This window comes from Bos grunniens, chromosome 2, assembly GCF_055505025.1.
Source record: "Bos grunniens cultivar Pamir isolate PY7600 chromosome 2, Bosgru_T2T1.0, whole genome shotgun sequence".
NCBI lineage: Eukaryota > Metazoa > Chordata > Mammalia > Artiodactyla > Bovidae > Bos > Bos grunniens.
In genome coordinates this window covers 111,615,012-111,636,443 of record NC_141166.1, presented here as the reverse complement: position 1 = coordinate 111,636,443, position 21,432 = coordinate 111,615,012, and the positions used below count along the sequence as shown (strand labels likewise).

General features: G+C 40.6%; 1 protein-coding gene across 8 annotated transcripts in view; it reads left to right on the top strand.

Moving 5' to 3' along the window:
- Positions 1-502: 502 nt before the first annotated feature.
- TLK1 (tousled like kinase 1) overlaps positions 503-21,432 on the top strand; it is a 180,922-nt gene continuing 159,992 nt past the window's right edge. For 7 of the 8 annotated variants that reach the window (XR_015147590.1, XR_015147591.1, XM_086357586.1 and 4 more), the window contains exon 1: positions 503-1,151. Coding sequence is in view for 2 of the 8 variants with exons in the window: in XM_086357558.1 (XP_086213684.1) it covers positions 1,013-1,151 (139 nt within the window). In the remaining 6 variants the exon portion in view is untranslated. The remainder of the gene's footprint in view (positions 1,152-21,432) is intronic. The other variant, XM_086357576.1, reaches the window with a different exon arrangement.

Genomic DNA, 21,432 nt, shown 5'->3' with positions numbered 1-21,432 from the left:
GCACACCGGTTTGTTTGTTTTTTTTTTTACACAGTAGAGAGAGGAGGAAAAAAAAGCAACTCTCAACTTTGCAGTTCCATTTTGAGAAATGATCACATCGAACTCCTGAGAAACGACAGCCCAGAGAGAGCAGAAGCATTTCTCCCCAGGCTGGGTGTGGGTCGGGAGGCAGGCGCGCTTCCGCGGGAGAAAGGGGGAGTCAGGTGGCAGCGGAGCGGGAGCGGGAGCCGGTGCAGCGCGGCGGGGGCGCGTGCGGGGCGCGCCTCCCTCCGGCCGGCTCCGGGAGGCCGCCCCCGGCGCACGCCAGTCCGCCGGCCCCGGGCTCCCGCGCCGAGCAGCGATCCGCGGGTGCGCCCGGAGCGCCCAGCGCCCGCGTCTCCTCCCTCGCGCGCTCGTTCCCTCCCCAATCCCCCCCGCCCCCAACCCCTGGCAGGTCCCTCCCCCAAGCCTGGTCCCGCGGCCGCCGCCGCCGCTACCGGAGGCGCAGGAGCCTCGCGATAGTGTTTGCACAGGCGGCGCGTGACGCCGCCGCCGCCCGTAACTGATGCAGAGGTTACCCCGCCGCCTCAGCCGCCACCCACCGCCCGCCGCCGCCGCCACCCGGGCGACGCCGGGGGCCGACGCACTGCAGAGGTGCCGGCAGGTTCCGCCCGCGGAAGTCTTCTCGGCTGGCGCAGCCCGCGCTCCGCCCGCGCTCCGACCCCGGCCCCAGCGGGCGCCCCCTCGACGCCTCCGCCGCGGCGCTCCTTCCCTCCGCCTCTTCCCCGGCGCGCCCGCCGGCTCCCTTACTTCTCCCGCTTTTCCTCCTCCCCGTCCCCTCTCCTCCCCTCACCTCTACCCTCCCCACCTCCCCCCTTCTTGGTTTCCTCCCCCATCCCCTTGACTCTCCCCTCCCTGCCCTCGCTCTCCTGCTCGCCCTCAGCGCGGCCCCCGCCATGACGGAGGCGGGTGCCGGTGCCGTTGCCGCCGCTGCCGTCGCAGGGGGGGAGTCGGGTTCCCAGAAAGTAGCTTGATGAGTGTCCAAAGTAGCAGTGGAAGTTTGGAGGGGCCGCCATCTTGGTCCCAGCTCTCCACGTCTCCAACCCCGGGCTCGGCGGCGGCGGCCAGGTCCCTGCTGAATCACACGCCGCCATCCGGGAGGCCCAGGGAAGGTAAGTGCCGTCGCGCCCGCGCCCGCTCGCTGGCCTCCCTTCCCCGCGCCGCGGCCCGCGCGCCCCCGGGTCTCCTTCCCGCGACCCCGGGGTGGGGGAGGGGGACGAGGTGGACGCGAGGCCGCCTGGCCCAGGGGAGGTAGTGCTCCGGTTGTGGGTGGTGGTTCGCGGGTGGCGAAGACGGACGAAGGGGTGCGCGCTGGAGGGGACGGGGCGAGGCGCGGCGCACAGACTCGCTTGGGGTTCCTAAGAGGCAGTCCTGGCTAGGGTGGGAAGCCTGACCCCGGACGCGAGCCCCTTCTGCTCCATTTGCTAGTACTCTCAGTACTCTTAACCTCCCGGCCTCCGGTCTCTGGTGGGTTTTCCCTCTCGGTGAAGCATTCATCCTTGAGCCCCCTCCCCTTCCCTCGCGCACTCCTCCCCTAGAGGCGGTCCCCGCTCTGCGAGCTTTGCTGCCCGGGACCTGAAGGATGCCCCTCACTGGCAAGATCTCTGCCTTTTGGGGAGAGCCGCTGAAATTATCAAAGCCGACTTTGATCCCTGGCCTGCCCCGCCACCCCCACCCGGAGCAGTTTAAACTAGAGACCGATTCGTGGGCAGGCTTTTAAAACCACCCAGATGGTTGCAACTTTGCTTCGCCATCACCTCCTGCATATTTGTGTGTTACCTCTCTGTTACAAGTAGGCTACTATTCTTCTCCGACAGGGTCGTGGGTTTTGTGGGAAATCGCTGCGTAAAGGTTACTGCAAACATTCACCAGATCGGTTACAATTGTTTTCTAAGTTTTCTGGCTTCCTGCATGCAAGTGTGCTGCCACCAGATGTAGCAGTTACACAGCTAGTAAGACACCGGAGTGCTTTTGACTAAAATTTTAACTTGCTGTATTTAACTTTAAGTATACGACGTAAAATTAAATTTAGGAGAACACATATTTATGGGGGAAGAATAAATGTGTGTAGAATCGCGTTTAACGTTCTTTTGTCTGGAAAACGTTCAGCGGTATTCATGAGCAATTGGTAAATGGGTTGTTCACGGCCAGTTGTGTCACACAGGAAGATTGTAGCCACATTTTCGAAAAAACGTCGGGAAGTCCAGTAGTCTAGTGAATCCTTTAAAGATACCAAGAGCTTTGATTTATGTAGGAGTCGGTGGGATTAATTTATTTTGAAAATAGCTATCAGTATTTATGACTCAGAGTCTTGACATTTGTTAGTCAAGTGGTTTGTGCCCTGAATCCAGTGGTTCAGGCATAGCGTTCTTTGTCATTTTGTTCCTGTGAGCATGTGTGAAAGTGACAATAGGCTCAAAGATTGGCATGAATTTGCTCTGGAAAATTCACGGGAAGATTTGATTTATGGCATCCATTAAGCGTTCGGAATACTTTGACAGACATTTCCTCTTTCCATCTCGCCCCCAACCCTGAGTTCTGATTATTAGAAGATAAAAGTTTATTTATTGACTAACTCGAATTTAGTACACCTGGTGATTTTTCTTTCTTCACTTGAAAATTTGTAAATGAGTGTCTTAAAATCTATTTTGAGAACGGCAGTTGGTGCTTTTAGCATGCTTTTACTTTTGTCTATACTTCCATTAAGATGCTAAATGGCAGTGTTAGGAATGATAGTATAATGAGTGATAGTATAATGAGTGGTATTCAGTGATGTCTTGGGAAAGACTTTTTTTAAGGCTATACCTTTTTTTTAATTATTCATTTCTTAAATATTTATTGAGACATTTTGTGTGAGCCAAGCACGTACTTGTTAATGAGGACTTAGTGTTGAATTGTTCATCTGTTAACATCTGTAATCAGTGTTAGTAATTTTGGGTCTGTAGAATCTAGATTTTGTGAACTTCAGAGGTTACTTCAACTCATTAAAAAACTTGTGTACTATTCTGCACTTTTCCTGATGTTTTAAAATTTTGAAAGATTGGAATAATTTAGCTTGAACTTCCAAATAAGGCAAATTTTTTCCAGCAGTTTGGATTTTTATGTAACCTAGTCTCAATTTATGAAATAACAAGACGTGCTGTTGTGTAAGTTATACTTCACACCCAAATACCTGTATGGTGACAGTGGTATATTGCTTTTTTTTGACCAACCAGGAAATAAATTAAAACTTTTAATGCTCTGTAGGGTTATGTATTCATCTTGAAGCTATTGTTTCAGATTTCACTAATGCGAACACTAATTGCATATATGAAGCCCTAGGAATCAAGGTGTTACCATTGTCTATTGAGTGGGATCCCAGTTTTTATTTTAACAAGTGCTTGGCATCTTTTCCAGGTAACATATTAGTCTGTTGTATAAATTGATGTAAATTAACAGCTTTTTAAAAAAAAATTATTTTTGGCTATGTGGGGTCTTTATTGCTGTGCGGGCTTTTTTCTGGTTTCCATGAGCTGGTGCTACTCTTGGTTGGGGTCCACAGGCTTCTCATTGCTGTGGCTTCTCTTGTTACAGAGCATGGGGTTAGTGCTTGGGTTTAGCTGCTTTGCAGGATGTGGGATCTTCCTGGACCAGGGAGTGAACCATGTCCCCTGCATTGGCAGGAGGATACTGAGCCACCAGGGAAATCCAAATTTGATAGCTTTAATTGCTGGTGACTGATAGCTAGTGAAAAGCATTACTATTAATGGAACTTGAGTGTACGTATCGAGGAGAGAACAAACTTTGTTTCTTGAAAAATTGAGCCAACTTAATGTAATAGAGAATATAAAATTTTAAACTTAAAAGAGATACACACGTATATGTACATATATAAAGTTATATATGTGATGAACTCCTTTTAAGCAAACTTAACTTTGAAAATGGGCTATTTTTAAAGATAAGCCATAAGTATCTTATCCATAAGCCTAAATCATAAGATTTAGGAATTTATTGGAATTCAGGAATTTGTATGGTAGAGTGTAGACTATTAATTGGAGAAGGAAATGGCAAGCCACTCCAGTATTCTTGCCTGGAGAATTCTATGGACCAAAGAGCCTGGTGGGCTACAGTCCATGGGGTCGTGAAGAGTCGGACACGACTGAGTGACTAACACACACAAACTATTAATAATTTCTTTCCTTGGAGTTCCAAAGCTTTTCCTTTATCAGTCTTAAAATTCTCTGAGAGGTGCTCAGCAGTGTAGCTCTAGGTTTCACAGTAGATCTTTTAAACCTGTGGCTAAATTCTCTATCCCACTTTATCTTCTAATAATTCTGTGAATAAGGATGTGAGAAGTTAAGAAATTTTCAGATAAGGTCAGTTTTGTTTGCTGAGGCCTAGGAATGTGTTGGCTAGATGAATAGATTTTTTTTTTTTCTTCATATCAGTACATAAGTACTTTTGAATGAGTTACTGCTGTGAGTCAAATAAATGGTTATACAAAAGACTTGTCTTTTTTATTCCATTTTTCCAGATATAAATAATTTGCTTTTTACTTTTATATAAATAGCAAAAATAGTTTGGCCAAAAAGATAATATCATAGTCATAAACTTGCTCTGTTTCTGTATTTACAGACTACATCTTTAGACGGAAGAGTTAAAAGTATTTGATTCCAGATGATTGCATAATACCTGTAGGAAGATGTTAAAAGTTATGTATCAGATGGCACTTTAATTTTTTGAAGTCACCTGCTGCAGCAAGACCGAGTTGTATGTTTAAGGATTCTAGCTCGTGAATGCATAGATATGTGGTAGGCGCCTCCCTTACAGAGGCATTTTTATGTATTAGAGGAGAAAGGGAAATTCAAGATAGAAGCCTGGGAATCTGCCCTTGAGAAATAGGTTATGTTTTAGCCTTTTTGGTCTCAGGACCCCCTTTACTCCTTAATTATTCAGGTCTCTAAAGAGATTTTGTTTATGTGGTATTTACTATATTTGTAATGAAATAACTTCAGAAACATTTATTTATCTAAAAACAATTTGATTACATGTTAACGAATTTTAAAATGATAAATAAATATGCTAAAACAAAAACTTCAGTGAGACTAGTGGAATTGTTTTATATTTTTACAGACCACTTTAGTTTCTGGCATACTAGAAGGTAGCTGGATTTTCTTCTTTCCGTCTGTTGAGATGTATTTTGAGGCATGTGTTGAGAACCCAATTTCACATAGATATGTACTTAGAACTATTTTACTAGCCTTTTGGGAAGTTATTCTTTGATATTACACCAAAATTCAACAGTTGGCTGTTGTTTTTAAAGGTTACTTGCAATGTGGAAGTACATTTTATCCCAGAAGTGTCTTCAGGACACACAAGAAATCTGTGGACCATACATTTAGATTCAGCAAGAGACTAGTTGAAGGGTGGGGAAGAGTATAGCTGTTTTCAGATATTTCAAAAACAAATAGAAGAGAATGTATTTATTATGCTGTTACAGAAGATAAACTAACAGGTGAAAGTTGCAAAGGCATAGAATGAATTCTGTATTTTTTTTTTTGACAAGACTGTAAGAACCGTGTAACAACTAGACTTGACCAGCAATGGAAAGACCAGTCTCTTGAAATATTTAACTATGAGAATTTAAAGCAAACTACACTGCTGGTGCAGAAGACATAAGAGACATGGGTTCGATCCCTGAAGATCCCCTGGAGAAGGAAATGGCAACCTACTCCAGTATTCTTGCCTGGAGAATCCCATGGACAGAGGATCCTGGCGAGCTACATACAGTGTATAGGGTTACAAAGAGCTGGGCATGACTGAGCACGTGCATGTACATGGACTTTTGGGGTGGGGTGGAGATAAATTAAATAAATTCTTATTTTGTGTGGTATTGGATTAAGTGACTTAAGGTCCCATCCAATTAAAAAATGCAAACATTCTGTGATTCTTTGAAAATTTGTAAATGTAGTTAAACTACTTATATATCCATGAATGTTTTTGAAAATCCTCAAATTTCAGTAGTATGAAACTGCTGTTGACTTTATTGCTGTTTTGCGTTTTTATTGTGCTTCTGCAGTTTTTCCTGTATTTTCTGGAATCAACACTGTCAGTCTTCCTGAAATCTTGATAAATTCCCTGCAAAATATAATAAGCTTTGAAGACATTTTAGGGAATCAGATGCTGCTTATGATATAGTTTAGTAGAGTTGCACTTCTGGGGGCTGATTTTCAGTTTTAAAAGAGAAACTATCAGCATTCTGTATAGTCTTTTATTTTTAATTGTTTATGTGATTTCAGAGGTAATGTGCTTAATCTAATGGTTTAAAAGCTAGAGAGTCTGAAAAAAGGATAGCTAAAGGAAAAGTAAGTGTTTAAATTGATCTGTCTTGAATAAAAAAGTGCATATTATAACCAGAACATAAAAAGAATTTTAATTCTCATCTTATTCAGAGAAGTATGTATGTAATAGTTACGATTATCTATAACAATTCATATTTTAATTTACTATGGAACATAGTCTCTTCTGTGAAATGTATTGAAAGGTTAGATTTTAGGTACTTGGAAGTTTAAGGATAAACTCCTTTAACTTTCCTGAGGTCAGTTTTAGTGAAGTAAGTGACACAGAGCTTGAGAGTTCATGTATTTGTTTCATTTAGATTTAAAGCTCATTTTCTATAGAAGAACTATAGGAATAAGTAATTTAGTTTTGTAAACTCCTTCGTTCTCTTTAATAATTTCCACATATCTTAGAATAATTTAGAGGAACGGTGTTATGAAGTGGGAGAAGCAGTATGCTGCAAAAGAGAAAGTGCATTGATAATTGGAAAACAAGTGTCCCTACTTTGCCCTTAACTAGATGGGTGATGTTTGGGCAAGTTGCTTATCTGCTTCAGTTTCATAACATGAGAATTATAGAGCTGAAAGGGACCCTGGAAGCTATTGAATTCAAACTTCTTATTTTACCGATGAGGAAACTTTGCCCAGACTTTCACTCTAGGAGAGTTGGGACCAAGATGCGGTTTTCTGATTTTCAACTTACTGCTTTCCCATTATACTTTGTGGCTCCTCTAAATCTGTAAAGTGGCGGGGTTGAATTCAAATCCTTCAGAGGTCTTTAACAGCTGAAAAATATTCTTTGACATCAGTTTCATTATAATTTACTGGAGGAAAGTTTGTAGCTTTTATTTATTGGTAAAATAAATGTTTTTTTGAGGAAGCAGTGTGACTCTTTCAAGGTTATGTTATAATTTGTTAAGATAGTCATCTTCATTATTACCAAAAGATTTTTAAGTTTGTTTATGAGCATAGTTAAGTAGTAGTGTACTAGGTGATCTTGTCTTTTTATTGATCTGCATTCTAAAACGCTATTACGAATATGTTAAAAGCTGTGTAAATTATGTAAATAGCAATGTGGTGTCCTGAAGTGGAGGAAACTAGGTGATTGTTTCTCAGAAATTCTTTCTAGGGTGTCTCCCCTGCTCCCCCTGGTTAGATGCCTCTGTTCCTTAGTGTTCTGTTTGTGCATGTGTGCTAAGTCGCTTCAGTCTTGTATGACTCTCTGCAAGCCTGTGGCCCCTAGCTGACAAGACTTCTCTGTCCATGGGATTCTCCAGGCAGGAATATTGGAGCGGGTTACTGTTCCCGCCAAGGGATCTTGCCCACCTAGGGATCGAACCTGCGTCTCTCATGTCTTCTGTGTTGGCATGCGGGTTCTTTACCGCTAGTGCCACCTGGGAAGCATAGTGTTCCGTAGTGTCCTGCAGACAATTCTTGTCTGTTTCATAGCACCTCTGTTGTCATACCTTTTATTATAGACTTTTTTTTTTTTTTTTTTTTTTTTTTGCCTACTGTACAGAAAGGTCTTGAATTCAGAAACTTTCTTTTGTTCATTTCCATATTCTCATTGCATAGTAGGATGTCCTCTATAGAGTTGGCATCTAACAGAATGTTTTGTCAAAGGACTGTTAGTTTTTTTTTTTTAAACTGAATGATTTTATACTTAATATATACATATTTGAGACCCAGGAAGACACTCATTTTAGTATTTTATAGGCAAGTTGTATTTTCAGTTCAGTTCAGTCACTCAGTCGTGTCCGACTCTTTGCGACCCCATGAATCGCAGCACACCAGGCCTCCCTGTCCATCACCAACTCCTGGAGTTCACTCAGACTCACATCCGTCTAGTCAGTGATGCCATTCAGCCATCATCCTCTGCGTCCCCTTCTCCTCTTGCCCCCAATCCCTCCCAGCATCAGAGTCTTTTCCAGTGAGTCAACTCTTCGCATGAGGTGGCCAAAGTTATATTTTAGAGAGTCATAATAGTAACAGTAATAGCTGAAGTTTAGTGTTTGTACATGTTAATTCATTTAATTCTCATTAACTCTTTGAGGTATATACAGTTATTCTCATTTTGCCTATGAGGAGCCAAAGCCCAGAGAAGTAAAGAAACTTGCCCAGTATGACACACAGTAGTAAATGTTAGAGCTGAGATTTTAATCGTCTGCATTTTAACCACTCGGATATATTGCCCAAGATAAAGAAATTTCATTTTGAGTAATTTCTTAGTTTTTCCTTAACAAATTTTAATTTATTAATCAGTCATTTTGGCTCATTCAGTTTACTGATAAACTTTTTTTTCTTTTTTTGGCATGAATTTTGTATGTGTATGGAGATAGGATTAAAAAAACGAAAAATTCAAAATCAGTTTGTGTAAATCTTAAATTTTATGAAAAATGTTAGAAGTATACTAATGAAAAATCTTATTTTCATGTTTAATAATTAAATTAGAATGCTGTTTATCTTAATATTTTGGCCTCATAAACTCACTACAGTTGTAACAAATAAACATTAGAATTTGAATGGAGAATTTTCGAAGTCCACTTATTGTGAAGGATTTTAACCTGGTGCATGAGGCGCTCAACAAAATTGAGATGCTTTAGTGGCAGATGATTTAGTGTTCATTATGGAAGGGAAAGGAGGCTTGACTCTCAACCTGGTTCATCTTACAAGAAGTGTTTTTTTAAAACACTTAAAGCTTTAATTACTTTATTTCATACAAAACAGATCTCTTCATAACATGTATTACTTAGTGTATCTAACGAGCGACAGAATTTGAATGGTTTGATAGGAATTTAAAGCATAATGTAGAAAGATGCAGAGCTGAAACAAGTGAGGGTTGTGAAACAAATCTTCTCAATGTGGCTTCATTATTAGATTTGAAATTTGTGAATTTAAAGACGACAGGTTATATACCTCTATTTAAGTTAAAAGGCTTGTATTCTACAAGATGCAGTATAAAGCCAAATATGAGCAGTTTTAGGGGATGACATGGGGCTTCCCAGATGGCTCAGACAGTAAAGAGTCTGCCTGCAGTGTAGGAGACGTGGGTTTGATCCCTAGGTTAGAAAGATCCCTCGAGGAGGGCACAGCAACTCACCTCAGTATTCTTGCCAGGAGAATCCCATGGACAGAGGAGCCCAGGGGGCTACAGTCCATTGGGTCCCAAAGGATTGGACACAGCTGAGCACACACACACACACACGCGTTAAGTGTTTGTTGTGCTCATAAGTTTGTATCTTTCCTGGGAAACTAGTTTAGTTGGTGAAATGACATTCTTCTAGGTTTAAATTAAGCTTTAACCTGGTACTTGCTGTTATTGTTAAATGGCATATACATTGTGTTAGCTCTGCCCTCGCCACTATGTATGTGCTTCCTGTCTGATGGTAAACACAGCTATGGTGCCTCTGGAGAATGTCAGGGGATTTGTATGAAGCCAATCAGAGTCATCCTGTCTTTCATAAGACCTGAGGCATGTTTCTTGTTTTTTCTTCTTTTTTGACAAATAGGGTATTTCTGCCTTTAAAAAAAAAAACAAAACATAGTTTTTCCTATTTCTGTGCACAGATTTTAAAAAAAATCAGTGAATTACTTTGTATATATATTATTTTATATCGTATATATATATGAAAGTGAAAGTGTTACTCAGTCGTGTCTGACTCTTTGTGATCACATGGCTCCTCTTGTCTGTGAAATTCTCCAGGCAAGAATACTGGACTGTGTAGCGATTCCCTTCTCCAGGGGATCTTCCCATCTCAGGGACCAAACCCAGGTCTCCTGCATTGCATACGGATTCTTTACCATCTGAGCCACCAGGGAAGCCCATGTATATGTATGTATGTATATAAACTCATTTATTTAAAAGATACATATACTTAATGGTAGGACTTGTTTTAGGAACTTTGTAAATTGTAACTCATTTACTTCTAATGATCATGCAGTAGGTATTATTGAGTCCCTGTTTTACAGATGAGGAAATGGAAGCACAGAGGTTAACTAGTTTAACCAGGGACACATGAGAATCTGTAGTAGAGTCAAGATTCAGACTAGGCTCCTGAATGCATCTCTTTAACAGTTTATGCTATTCTGTCAGCATTATTCCATTGAATTTTATCCACAAAGATACCGAATAGGTGTACTCAGTGTATTTTATTTAACCATTCTTCTTTTGGTAGTGTGTTAATCATGATTCTTTTGCTTACCTGTGATAAAAACTTATCACAAGCTTTGGTAAGGTAAATAATTTACTGGTTCACATAATTGAGAATAGTAAATATGGAGAAGGATGGAATAGCTTTGGAAGCAGCTTAGATCCAAAGTCTCAAATGATGTCACTGAGCCTCTTTGACTCCATATCTGGGTTTTTCTAGCCTCTTGCTTCTGGAGCCTCAGTAACATACTCTTTGGCTTAGCAACTATACTTGAAAGACTAACTTTTTCCTGATGTCCACATGCCATCTGGGTTGATGCCGATGTATTGTGATCGTCAATTCCTTAACCAGTCGTTGGTAGCTGGGAGATGAAGTACAGCAAAGTGGCCACCATGGCTGTAGATAGGATGAGTTGGGGAATCCACAGAAAGCCATGATTAACAGATGCCTGAAGATCACAGATTAGGTGAGTGATAGTTTTCCTGAATAGTGGATCATGGTGAACAAAAACATCTTAACTACTGTATTAGTTGTTTAGGTTATTTCTTTTCTTTTTCTTTAACTTTTCTTTTTGGCTATGCTGCTACTGCTAAGTCTCTTCAGTCGTGTCTGACTCTGTGCGACCCCATAGATGGCAGCCCATCAGGCCCCGCTGTCCCTGGGATTCTCCAGGCAAGAACACTGGAGTGGGTTGCCATTTCCTCCTCCAGTGCATGAAAGTGAAAAGTGAAAGTGAAGTCGCTCAGTCGTGTCTGACTCTTAGCAACCCCATGGACTGCAGCCCACCAGGCTCCTCCGTCCATGGGATTTTCCAGGCAAGAGTACTGGAGTGGGGTGCCATTGCCTTCTCCCTTTTGGCTATAATAGATATTAATATAGTGAATATCTCTGAGTAAAAGTTTCCCCCAACCCCTAACATGATTCTCAGTCATGGAATATCAGGGCAAAAAGTGTAAAACAGTTAAGGGCTTTTGATAACTATTACCAAATTATTATTTAAAGAATTGTATTCAGCTCGTATAGTACTGACATATGAGTTAGGCATGTCTTTTTGAACCAGGGAAGGTTCAACTCATCCTGGGGATTGCTAGGCTTAAATATTGTTAACACAGTGCCTTTCAGTTAACAAAAGTTTCCCTGATGGCTAAGACAGTAAAGAGTCTGCCTCCAATACAGGAGACCCAGGTTTGATCGCTGGGTCAGGAAGATCACCTGGAGAAGGAAATGGCAACCCACTCCAGTATTCTTGCCTGGAGAATCCCATGGACAGAGGAGCCTGGTGAGCCACAGTCCATGGGGTCGCAAAGAGTCAGACACAACTGAGCGACTGACTAACACATGCTTTTTAGTTAACAAAAGGATTGAGATCCTCACACTGAACATGTGTCTAATCCAATTTATCAAATGCTTTATTATTTTTCATTCTCACTATTTAAAAATCTTCAAAATTGAAAGATGGTTGCTCCTTGAAAGGAAAGCTATGACCACCCTAGACAGCATATTAAAGAGCAGAGACGTCACTTTGCCAGTAAAGGTCCATATAGTCAAGGCTATGGTTTTTCTAGTAGTCATGTCCAGATGTGAGAATTGGACCATAAAGAAGGCTGAGCACTGAAGAACTGATGCTTTAGAATTGTGGTGTTGGAGAAAACTCTTGAGAGTCCCTTGGACTGCAAGGAGATCAAACCAGTCAATCCTAAAGGAAATCAACCCTGAATATTCATTGGAAGGACTGATGGTGAATCGCCAATACTTTGGCCACCTGATATGAAGAGCTGATTCATTGGAAAAGACCCTGATGCTGGGAAAGATTGAAGGCAAAAGGAGAAGGAGATGGTAGAGGATGAGATGGTAAAATAGCATCACTGACTCAATGGACATAAATTTGAACAAGGTCCAGGAGACAGTGAAGGACAGGGGAGCCTGGCATGCTGCAGTCCATGAGGTTGCTGAGGCTTTCAGGATCCTGGTTCCTCCATCCAGGATCCACGCCATGCCCCGTGCAGTGGAAGTGAGTCCTAAACACTGGACTGCCAGGGAATTCCTAGATTTTCTTGATTGTAGGGTGGAATAAGAAATAGTAACTGTTTCATAAGGTTGTGAGAATTAAATGTGAAATTTGTGGCATGGAAGGAAAGTTATGACCAACCTAGATAGCATATTCAAAAGCAGAGACATTACTTTGCCAACAAAGGTCCATCTAGTCAAGGCTATGGTTTTTCCAGTGGTCATGTATGGGTGTGAAAGTTGAACTGTGAAGAAAGCTGAGTGCCAAAGAATTGATGCTTTTGAACTGTGGTGTTGGAGAAGACTTGAGAGTCCCTTGGACTGCAAGGAGATCCAACCAGTCCATTCTAAGGGAGATCAGTCCTGGGTGTTCTTTGGAAGGACTGATGCTAAAGCTGAAACTCCAATACTTTGGCCACCTCGTGCGAAGAGTTGACTCATTGGAAAAGACTCTGATGCTGGGAGGGATTGGGGGCAGGAGGAGAAGGGGACGACAGAGGATGAGATGGCTGGATGGCATCACCGACTCGATGGACGTGACTCTGAGCGAACTCCAGGAGTTGGTGATGGACAGGGAGGCCTGGTGTGCTGCGATTCATGGGGTCGCAAAGAGTCAGACACGACTGAGCGACTGAACTGAACTGAACAAGTCAGTATATGTTAACTGCTGCTGCTGCTAAGTTGCTTCAGTCGTGTCCAACTCTGCGATCCCATAGATGGCAGCCCACCAGGCTCCTCCATCCCTGGGACTCTCCAGGCAAGAACACTGGAGTGGGTTGCCATTTCCTTCTCCAGTGCATGAAAGTGAAAAGTGAAAGTGAAGTCGCTCAGTTGTGTCTGACTCTACGTGACCCCATGGACTGTAGCCTACCAGGCTCCTCCGTCCTTGGGATTTTCCAGGCAAGAGTACTGGAGTGGGGTGCCATTGCCTTCTCCAATATGTTAACTATTACTATTATATTTAGATACAAGGATACTTTAGAATTAAAAATTTTTCTCCTTTTTAAAATGTCAAGAATAGGGAACAGGACCTATCTACATTGAGATCTTTTGGCCAGAGCACACTTGACATAGATTGTCTCCATGGCTTGTTGAAGAATTTTAGCAGGGTTGTGTATGACAGAGGCAGATTTTAAGTGATAATTATAGTTGTTAATCTCATTTCTTTTCACTATATAATATTATGGCATTTATTTTACATAAAATTTTTCTTCCTTTGATTTCTTTATTTTACATTTTAAAGATTTGTTTTACTGTACAAAAGCACATGATTTTTTAAAATATCATTTAATGTGTATTGTCATTATTGTTTTCCCTATTGAATAACTAGGATTTTAAAGTTTGTTATTTAGTTTCTCAGAAATTAATCAGTTGTCAGAGTTCTAGAATTTTATAGAAACCTATTGGCATAGTTTGTTTAATTATTCTGCATGTATTTTTGGACCTAGAGCCTAGCACTGGGAAAAACAAAGATATGTAAAATAATAGTCCTTGCCTCCTAGGAGCGTGGCCAAAGTCTAGTGAGGAAGACTGTAATTCATAACATGTAATTTATACTTAAAACAAAAACCACTTTGTGGATCAGATGAAACAGTTCATGAGTTGCCAATTTTTAACTTCTGATATAAACAGAACTCTTGTATAATGGGGCTTCCCTGGTAGCTCAGATGGTTAAGAATCTGCCTGCAATGTGGGAGACCCAGGTTCGATCCCTGGGTCGGGAAGATCTCCTGGAGAAGGGAATGGCAACCCAGTACTTGCCTCCTAGGAGTTTGGCCAAAGTCTAGTGAGGAAGACTGTAATTCATAACATGTAATTTATACTTAAAAAAAATACTTTGTGGATCAGATAAAACAGTCTGTAAGTTGCCAATTTTCAACTTCTGATGTAAATAGAACTATTATATAACATGGTTGTAACATATCCTATATCACGGTGTTATATCCATTGGTCATTTGATTTCTAGGAACAAACTTTAGCAATACAGATTTATTATTAGAAGGATATAGGGCTGAGTATCTCTTAGAACCTAGTTAGGCTTCAGGAGACTGAACTGGAAATTCAGGGACCATGGTCGCACTGTTCTCCTGTGGATCGTAGAGCAACCCTTTCTAGGACTGTAAAGGAAGGTTTCTTGAAAAGGAAAAGTGAGAAGGAAGGTAATTGTATTTCTATCAGTAGGTGTGAACAGAGTATTCCCTAGAGAAGGGAATTAGCTAGGTTTCCTCCACTTTAACTATTTTCAAATGGTATCATCTTGTTTCAGTTGATAAGTCTTGATTGCTTGTGAGATTGAACTTAATATTTATATCAAAAGCTCAGTCTTCAAAAAATTATTACCGTCTAAGGTTCAAGCACTCTAATTTTACTATGATTCAATTGATTTTATTTTTTAATGTTATGTGGTGCTTTAGTTTTCATTATTGAAGAATAATATTAATGCAGAAAACACACACAGACAAATTGATGCTCAGCGAGCTACTGTAAACCATGGTGTGTGTAACTACCACTCACTCAGTCAAGAAGAAGAACACTAGCAGCATTTGAGAGCTCTCTTCCGCTCTCATCAGTCCTTTACTACCTTCTCCCTCCCTCCAGAGCTGTCGCTGTGCTGTGCTGTGCTGTGCTTAGTCATTTAGTCGTGTCTGACTCTTTGCGACCCCATGGGCTGTAGCCCACCAAGCACTATTCTGACTTAATATGCTTGTTTTTGAACTTAATATAAATGGACTCATGCAATATGTATTTTGTTTGTAGCTGCTTTTGCTTCACATGTTTTTGAGTTTTATCCATGTTAATTCCTTAACTGTAGTTCACTTTCATTGCTCTGTAATATTACTTGTATTCATTTACCACATTTTGTTTATACAGTCTGTTGATAGATGTGGATCGTTTCTACTTCTTGATTATCACTAATAATGCTGTGTGAACATATTTGTACCTGTCTGTTCATATAGTATTAATTTCTATTGAGTTTAGACCTTATAGCAGATTTGCTGGATTATAGGCCTAATATAGTATTAATAGATACTGCCAGTTTCCCAAAGTGGTTATAACAATTCACATTCCCATGAACAGTGTATGAGAGTTCCCATTGCTCTGTATCCTCACTGACAATTGGATTGTTATTTATTTCTGGTGTTCTGATGTGAGGTGGTATTTTTGGTTTTCATTTTCCCGGTGAGTTAAAAGGTTTACCATTTTTTCATAAGTTTATTGACTTGGATATCTCTTGTGAAGTGCTTATTCACATCTTTTGATCAGTTTTCCTTTGTGTTCTCTTCACAAAAACTAAAATTAATTGAAGGAATTCTTTTTGTATTTTGGATAGGTACTCTTTTTTTTTATTACCTCCCCCAGAGGTTTCTTTGGCCTCCTGCCCCCCTTTATTGTGTTTAAGAAGTATCTCAAATTCATACAAAATGTTTTCCCTTTCTTATCTTAATATGGACATTTACAAGTGTAAATTTCCCTGCAAGCACGCAGTTGATTGATCCCGTTAAGTTTTGATATGTTGTGTTTTTGATTTTACTCATCTCAAGTGTTTTCTGATTTTCCTTTTGATTTGTTCTTTTGGTCTATTATTGATTTAGGAGTATGTTAATTTCCTATATTTGTGAATTTCCTAAATTTCCTTCTGTAACTGATTTCTAATTTTGTTTCATTTTGGTCAGAGGACATATGTGTGTGCTTGCAGTCCTTTTAAATTTGCTGATGCTTGTTTTGTGGCCTAGCATATGGTCTGTCTTAGAGAGTGTTTCATGTGTACTTTAGAAGAACGTGTATTCTACTGTTGAATGGAATATTCTCTAGATGTCTGTTAGGTATAGTTGGTATATTGTGTTTATGTTTCTTTGTTATGTTCTGCTTAGTTCTGTTTGTTATTAAAGGTGAAGCGTTGAAATATTCCAACTAGTGTTGAATAGTGTTTTTCTCCCTTTGTTTCTGTCAGTTTTGTTTCATGTATTTTGAAGCCCTGTTATAAGGTACATATGTATGTTTACAATTCTTTTAAAATGTCTGTGGACATGCCATTTATTTATTGATTGATTGATTTTTACAAAAGTCTGTTGATTTGTTTTGGTTGCACTGGGTCTGCGTTGCTGTGCATGGGCTCTCCAGCTGCAGAGACCGGGCCCACTCTCCAGTTGCAGTGTGCGAGCTGCTTCTGCAGTGGCCTCCTGTGTTGCAGAGCACAGGCTCTGGGTGTGTGCCCCTCAGTAGTCGTGGCATATCAGCCTCAGTAGTTGGGGCTCTTGGGTTTCTGAGCACAGGCTCAGCGACTGGTGCATAGGCTGGCTTAGCTGCCCTGTGGCATGTGGAATTGTCCTGGACCAGGGGTCAAACCCGTGTCCCCTGCATTGCAAGGTGGATTCTTAACCACTGAACCACCAGGGAAACCTCTGTGTCTATAATTTTTTTATCTTACTGATGAACTGACCCTTTTATTGTTATAAGACGTCCCTCTTCATTTCTAAAACCATTTTAGAAGTTGTCTGATATTAGTGTATCTGCTTCAGTTTTTCTGTGGTGGTTCTTTGCACAGTGTCTTTTTCTATCCACTTATTTTTATCCTATTTGTGTTTTTGGATCTAAAGTGTGTCTTCTGTAGACAGCATTTAATTTGATCTTGCTCTTTTTTGATTGACTCCTACAGTCCCTGCCTCTTGATTATATTGCTTAATGCATTCACAGTAAATGTTTTTTGGGTATGGTTGGATTTATGTCTGCCATTTTGCATTTTGTTTTCTCTCTGTCTCATGTCTCTGTCCTTCTGTACCTGCATTTCTATTTTCTTTCCATTATTTCCTAGGGTAATGTTTTAATTCCTTTCATGATTTTTATCTTCTTTTGTTATTCTCTTAAGGTTTACATTATAGTCTTATCAGAATTGACTTCAGATTTACATTAACTTAATTCCAACACTATATAGAAACTTTGCTCCTATATAGCTCTACTCCATTCTTCTCTGTTTTGGTTATACATGTTGCTGGGTGCAGTTCAGTTCGGTTGCTTAGTTGTGTCTGAATCTTTGTAACCCTGTGGACTGTACCACGCCAGGCCTCCCTGTCCAGCACCAACTCCGGGAATTTACTCAAACTCATGCCCACTGAGTTGGTGATGCCATCAACCATCTCATCCTCTGTCGTCCCCTTCTTCTCCTGCCTTCAATCATTCCCAGCATCAGGGTCTTTTCCAATGAATCAGCTCTTTGCATCAGGCAACCAAAGTATTGGAGTTTCAACTTCAGCATCAGTCCTTCCAATGAATATTCAGGACTGATTTCCTTTAGGATGGAGTGGTTGGATCTCCTTGCAGTCCAAGGGACTCTCAAGAGTCTTCTCCAACACCACAGTTCAAAAGCATTAATTCTTCGGTGCTCAGCTTTCTTTACAGTCCAACTCTCACAGTCATACACAACTACTTGAAAAACCGTAGCCTTGACTAGACGGACCTACCTTTGTTGGCAAAGAAATGTCTCTGATTTTTATTTTATTTTTATGTATTTATTTATTTTTTAATAAATTTATTTATTTTAATTGGAGGTTAATTACTTTACAATATTGTATTGGTTTTGCCATACATCAACATGAATCCGCCACGGGTGTACACGTGTTCCCCATCCAGAACCCGCCTCCCTCCTCCCTCCCCCTTTCCTCCCTGTACCATCCCTCTTGGTCATCCCAGTGCACCAGCCCCGAGCATCCTGTATCATGCATTGAACCTGGACTGGTGATTCATTTCATATATGATATTATACATGTTTCAATGCCATTCTCCCAAATCATCCCACCCTCTCCCTTTCCCACAGAGTCCAAAAGACTGTTCTATACATCTGTGTCTCTTTTGCTGTCCCACAGGGTTATCGTTACCATCTTTATAAATTCCATATATATGCGTTAGTATACTGTATTGGTGTTTTTCTTTCTGGCTTACTTCACTCTGTATAATAGGCTCAAGTTTCATCCACCTCATTAGAACTGATTCAGATGCATTCTTTTTAATGGCTGAGTAACACTCCATTGTGTGTATGTACCACAGCTTTCTTACCCATTCATCTGCTGATGGACATCTAGGTTGCTTCCATGTCCTAGCTATTATAAACAGTGCTGTGATGAACATTGGGGTACATGTGTCTCTTTCAATTCTGGTTTCCTTGGTGTGTATGCCCAGCATGGGATTGCTGGGTCATAAGGCAGTTCTATTTCCAGTTTTTTAAGGAATTGCCACACTGTTCTCCATAGTGGCTGTACTAGTTTGCATTCCCACCAACAGTGTAAGAGGGTTCTCTTTTCTCCACACCCTCTCCAGCATTTATTGCTTGTAGACTTTTGGATCGCAGCCATTCTGACTGGCGTGAAATGGTACCTCTCTGATTTTTAATATGCTGTCTAGGTTCGTCTGAACTTCTCTTCCAAGAATCAAGTGTCTTTTAATTTCATAGCTGCAGTCACCATCTGCAGTGATTTTGGAACCCCCAAAAATAAAGTCTGCCACTGTTTCCCGATCTATCTGTGATGAAGTGATGGGACCAGATGCCATGATCTTTGTTTTCTGAATGTTGAGTTTTAACCCAGCTTTTTCACTCTCCTCTTTCACTTTCATCAAGAGGCTCTTTATTTCTTCTTCACTTTCTGCCATAAAATTGGTGTCATCTGCATATCTGAGGTTATTGATATTTCTTCCGGCAATCTTTGATTTCAGCTTGTGCTTCTTCCAGCCCCGTGTTTCTCATGATGTACTCTGCATATAAGTTAAATAAGCAGAGTGACAATATACAGCCTTGACGTATTTGTCCTTTTCCTATTTGGAACCAGTCTGTTGTTCCATGTCCAGTTCTAACTGTTGCTTCTTGACCTGCATACAGATTTCTTAAGAGTAAGGTCAGGTGGTCTGGTATTCCCATCTCTTTCAGAATTTTCTACAGTTTATTGTGATCCACATAGTCAGAGGTTTTGGCATAGTCAATAAAGCAGAAATAGATGTTTTTCTGGAACTCTCTTGCTTTTTCCATGATCCAGCGGATGTTGACAATTTGATCTCTGGTTCCTCTGCCTTTTCTAAAACCAGCTTGAACATCAGGAAGTTCACAGTTCACGTATTGCTGAAGCCTGGCTTGGAGAATTTTGAGCATTACTTTGCTAGTGTGTGAGATGAGTGCAAGTGTGTTGTAGTTTGAGCGTTCTTTGGCATTGCCTTTCTTTGGGGTTGGAATGAAAACTGACCTTTTCCAGTCCTGTGGCCACCGCTGAGTTTTCCCAATTTGCTGGCATATTGAGTGCAGCACTTAACAGCATCATCTTTCAGGATTGAAATAGCTCAACTGGAATTCCATCACCTCCACTAGCTTTGTTTGTAGTGATGCTTCCTAAGGCCCACCTGACTTCACATTCCAGGATGTCTGGCTCTAGGTGAGTGTTCACACCATCATGATTATCTAGGTGGTGAAGATCTTTTTTGTACAGTTCTTCTGTGTATTCTTTCCACCTCTTCTTAATCTCTTCTGCTTCTGTTAGGTCCATACCATTTCTGTCCTTTATTGAGCCCATCTTTGCATGAAATGTTCCAAGGGAACTTTCTTGAAGAGATCTCTAGTCTTCTCATTGTATTGTTTTCCTCTATTTCTTTGCACTGATCACTGAGGAAGGCTTTCTTATCTCTTCTTGCTATCCTTTGGAACTTGGCATTCAAATGGGTATATCTTTCCTTTTCTCCTTTGTTTTTTGCATCTCTTTCTTTTCACAGCTATTTGTAAGGCCTCCTCAGAGAGCCATTTCACTTTTTTGCATTTCTCTTTCTTTGGGATGGTCTTGCTCCCTGTCTCCTGTACAATGTCAGGAACCTCCGTCCATTGTTCATCAAGCACTCTTATCAGATCTAGTCCCTTAAATCTATTTGTCACTTCCACTGTATAATTGTTAGGGATTTGATTTAGGTCATACCTGAATGGTCTAGTCGTTTTCCCCATTTTCTTCAATTTGTCTGAATGTGGCAATAAGGATTTCATGATCTGAGCCACAGTCAGCTCCGGTCTTGTTTTTGCTGACTGTATAGAGCTTCTCCATCTTTGGCTGCAAAGAATATATAATCAGTCTGATTTCAATGTTGACTATCTGGTGATGTCCACATGTAGAGTCTTCTCTTGTGTTGTTGGAAGAGGGTGTTTGCTATGACCAATGTGTTCTCTTGGCAAAACTCTATTAGCCTTTGCCCTGCTTCATTCCGTCTGCAGAGCCAAATTTCCTGTTACTCCAGGTGTTTCTTGACTTCCTACTTTTGCAATCCAGTCCCCTATATTGAAAAGGACATCCTTTTTGAGTGTTAGTTCTAGAAGGTCTTGTAGGTCTTCATAGAACCATTCAACTTCAGCTTCTTCAGCATTACTGGTTGGGGCATAGACTTGGATTACTATGATATTGAATGGTTTGCCTTGGAAATGAACAGAGATCATTCTGTCATTTTTGAGATTGCATCCAGGTACTGCATTTTGGACTTAATTTTATTAACTATGATGGCTACTCCATTTCTTCTAAGGGATTCTTGCCCACAGTAGTAGATATAAACTCCAGAATAAATTGTTACAATTACTTTATGTAATTTAAAGTCTTTTTTAAAGAAACTGAGATAAGAAAACATATTTATAGTTTTTGTACTAACCTTATTATATCTGGTTCTGTTTCCTCATGTAGATTTGATTTATAACATATGATGTTATTTCCTTACTTCAGTAATTTTTTTCCAACTGTCCTTGTGCTGTTATTGTCAGATATATTGCATATTCTGTATGTTATATCTCACCATGCATTTGCATTTATGTTGTATGTGTAGTTGCTTTTATTTTATTTATTTATTGTGCAGTTGCTTTTAAAATTAGGTGAGAGAAGAAATATGCAGTTATGTTCTCTTTATTAGCATAC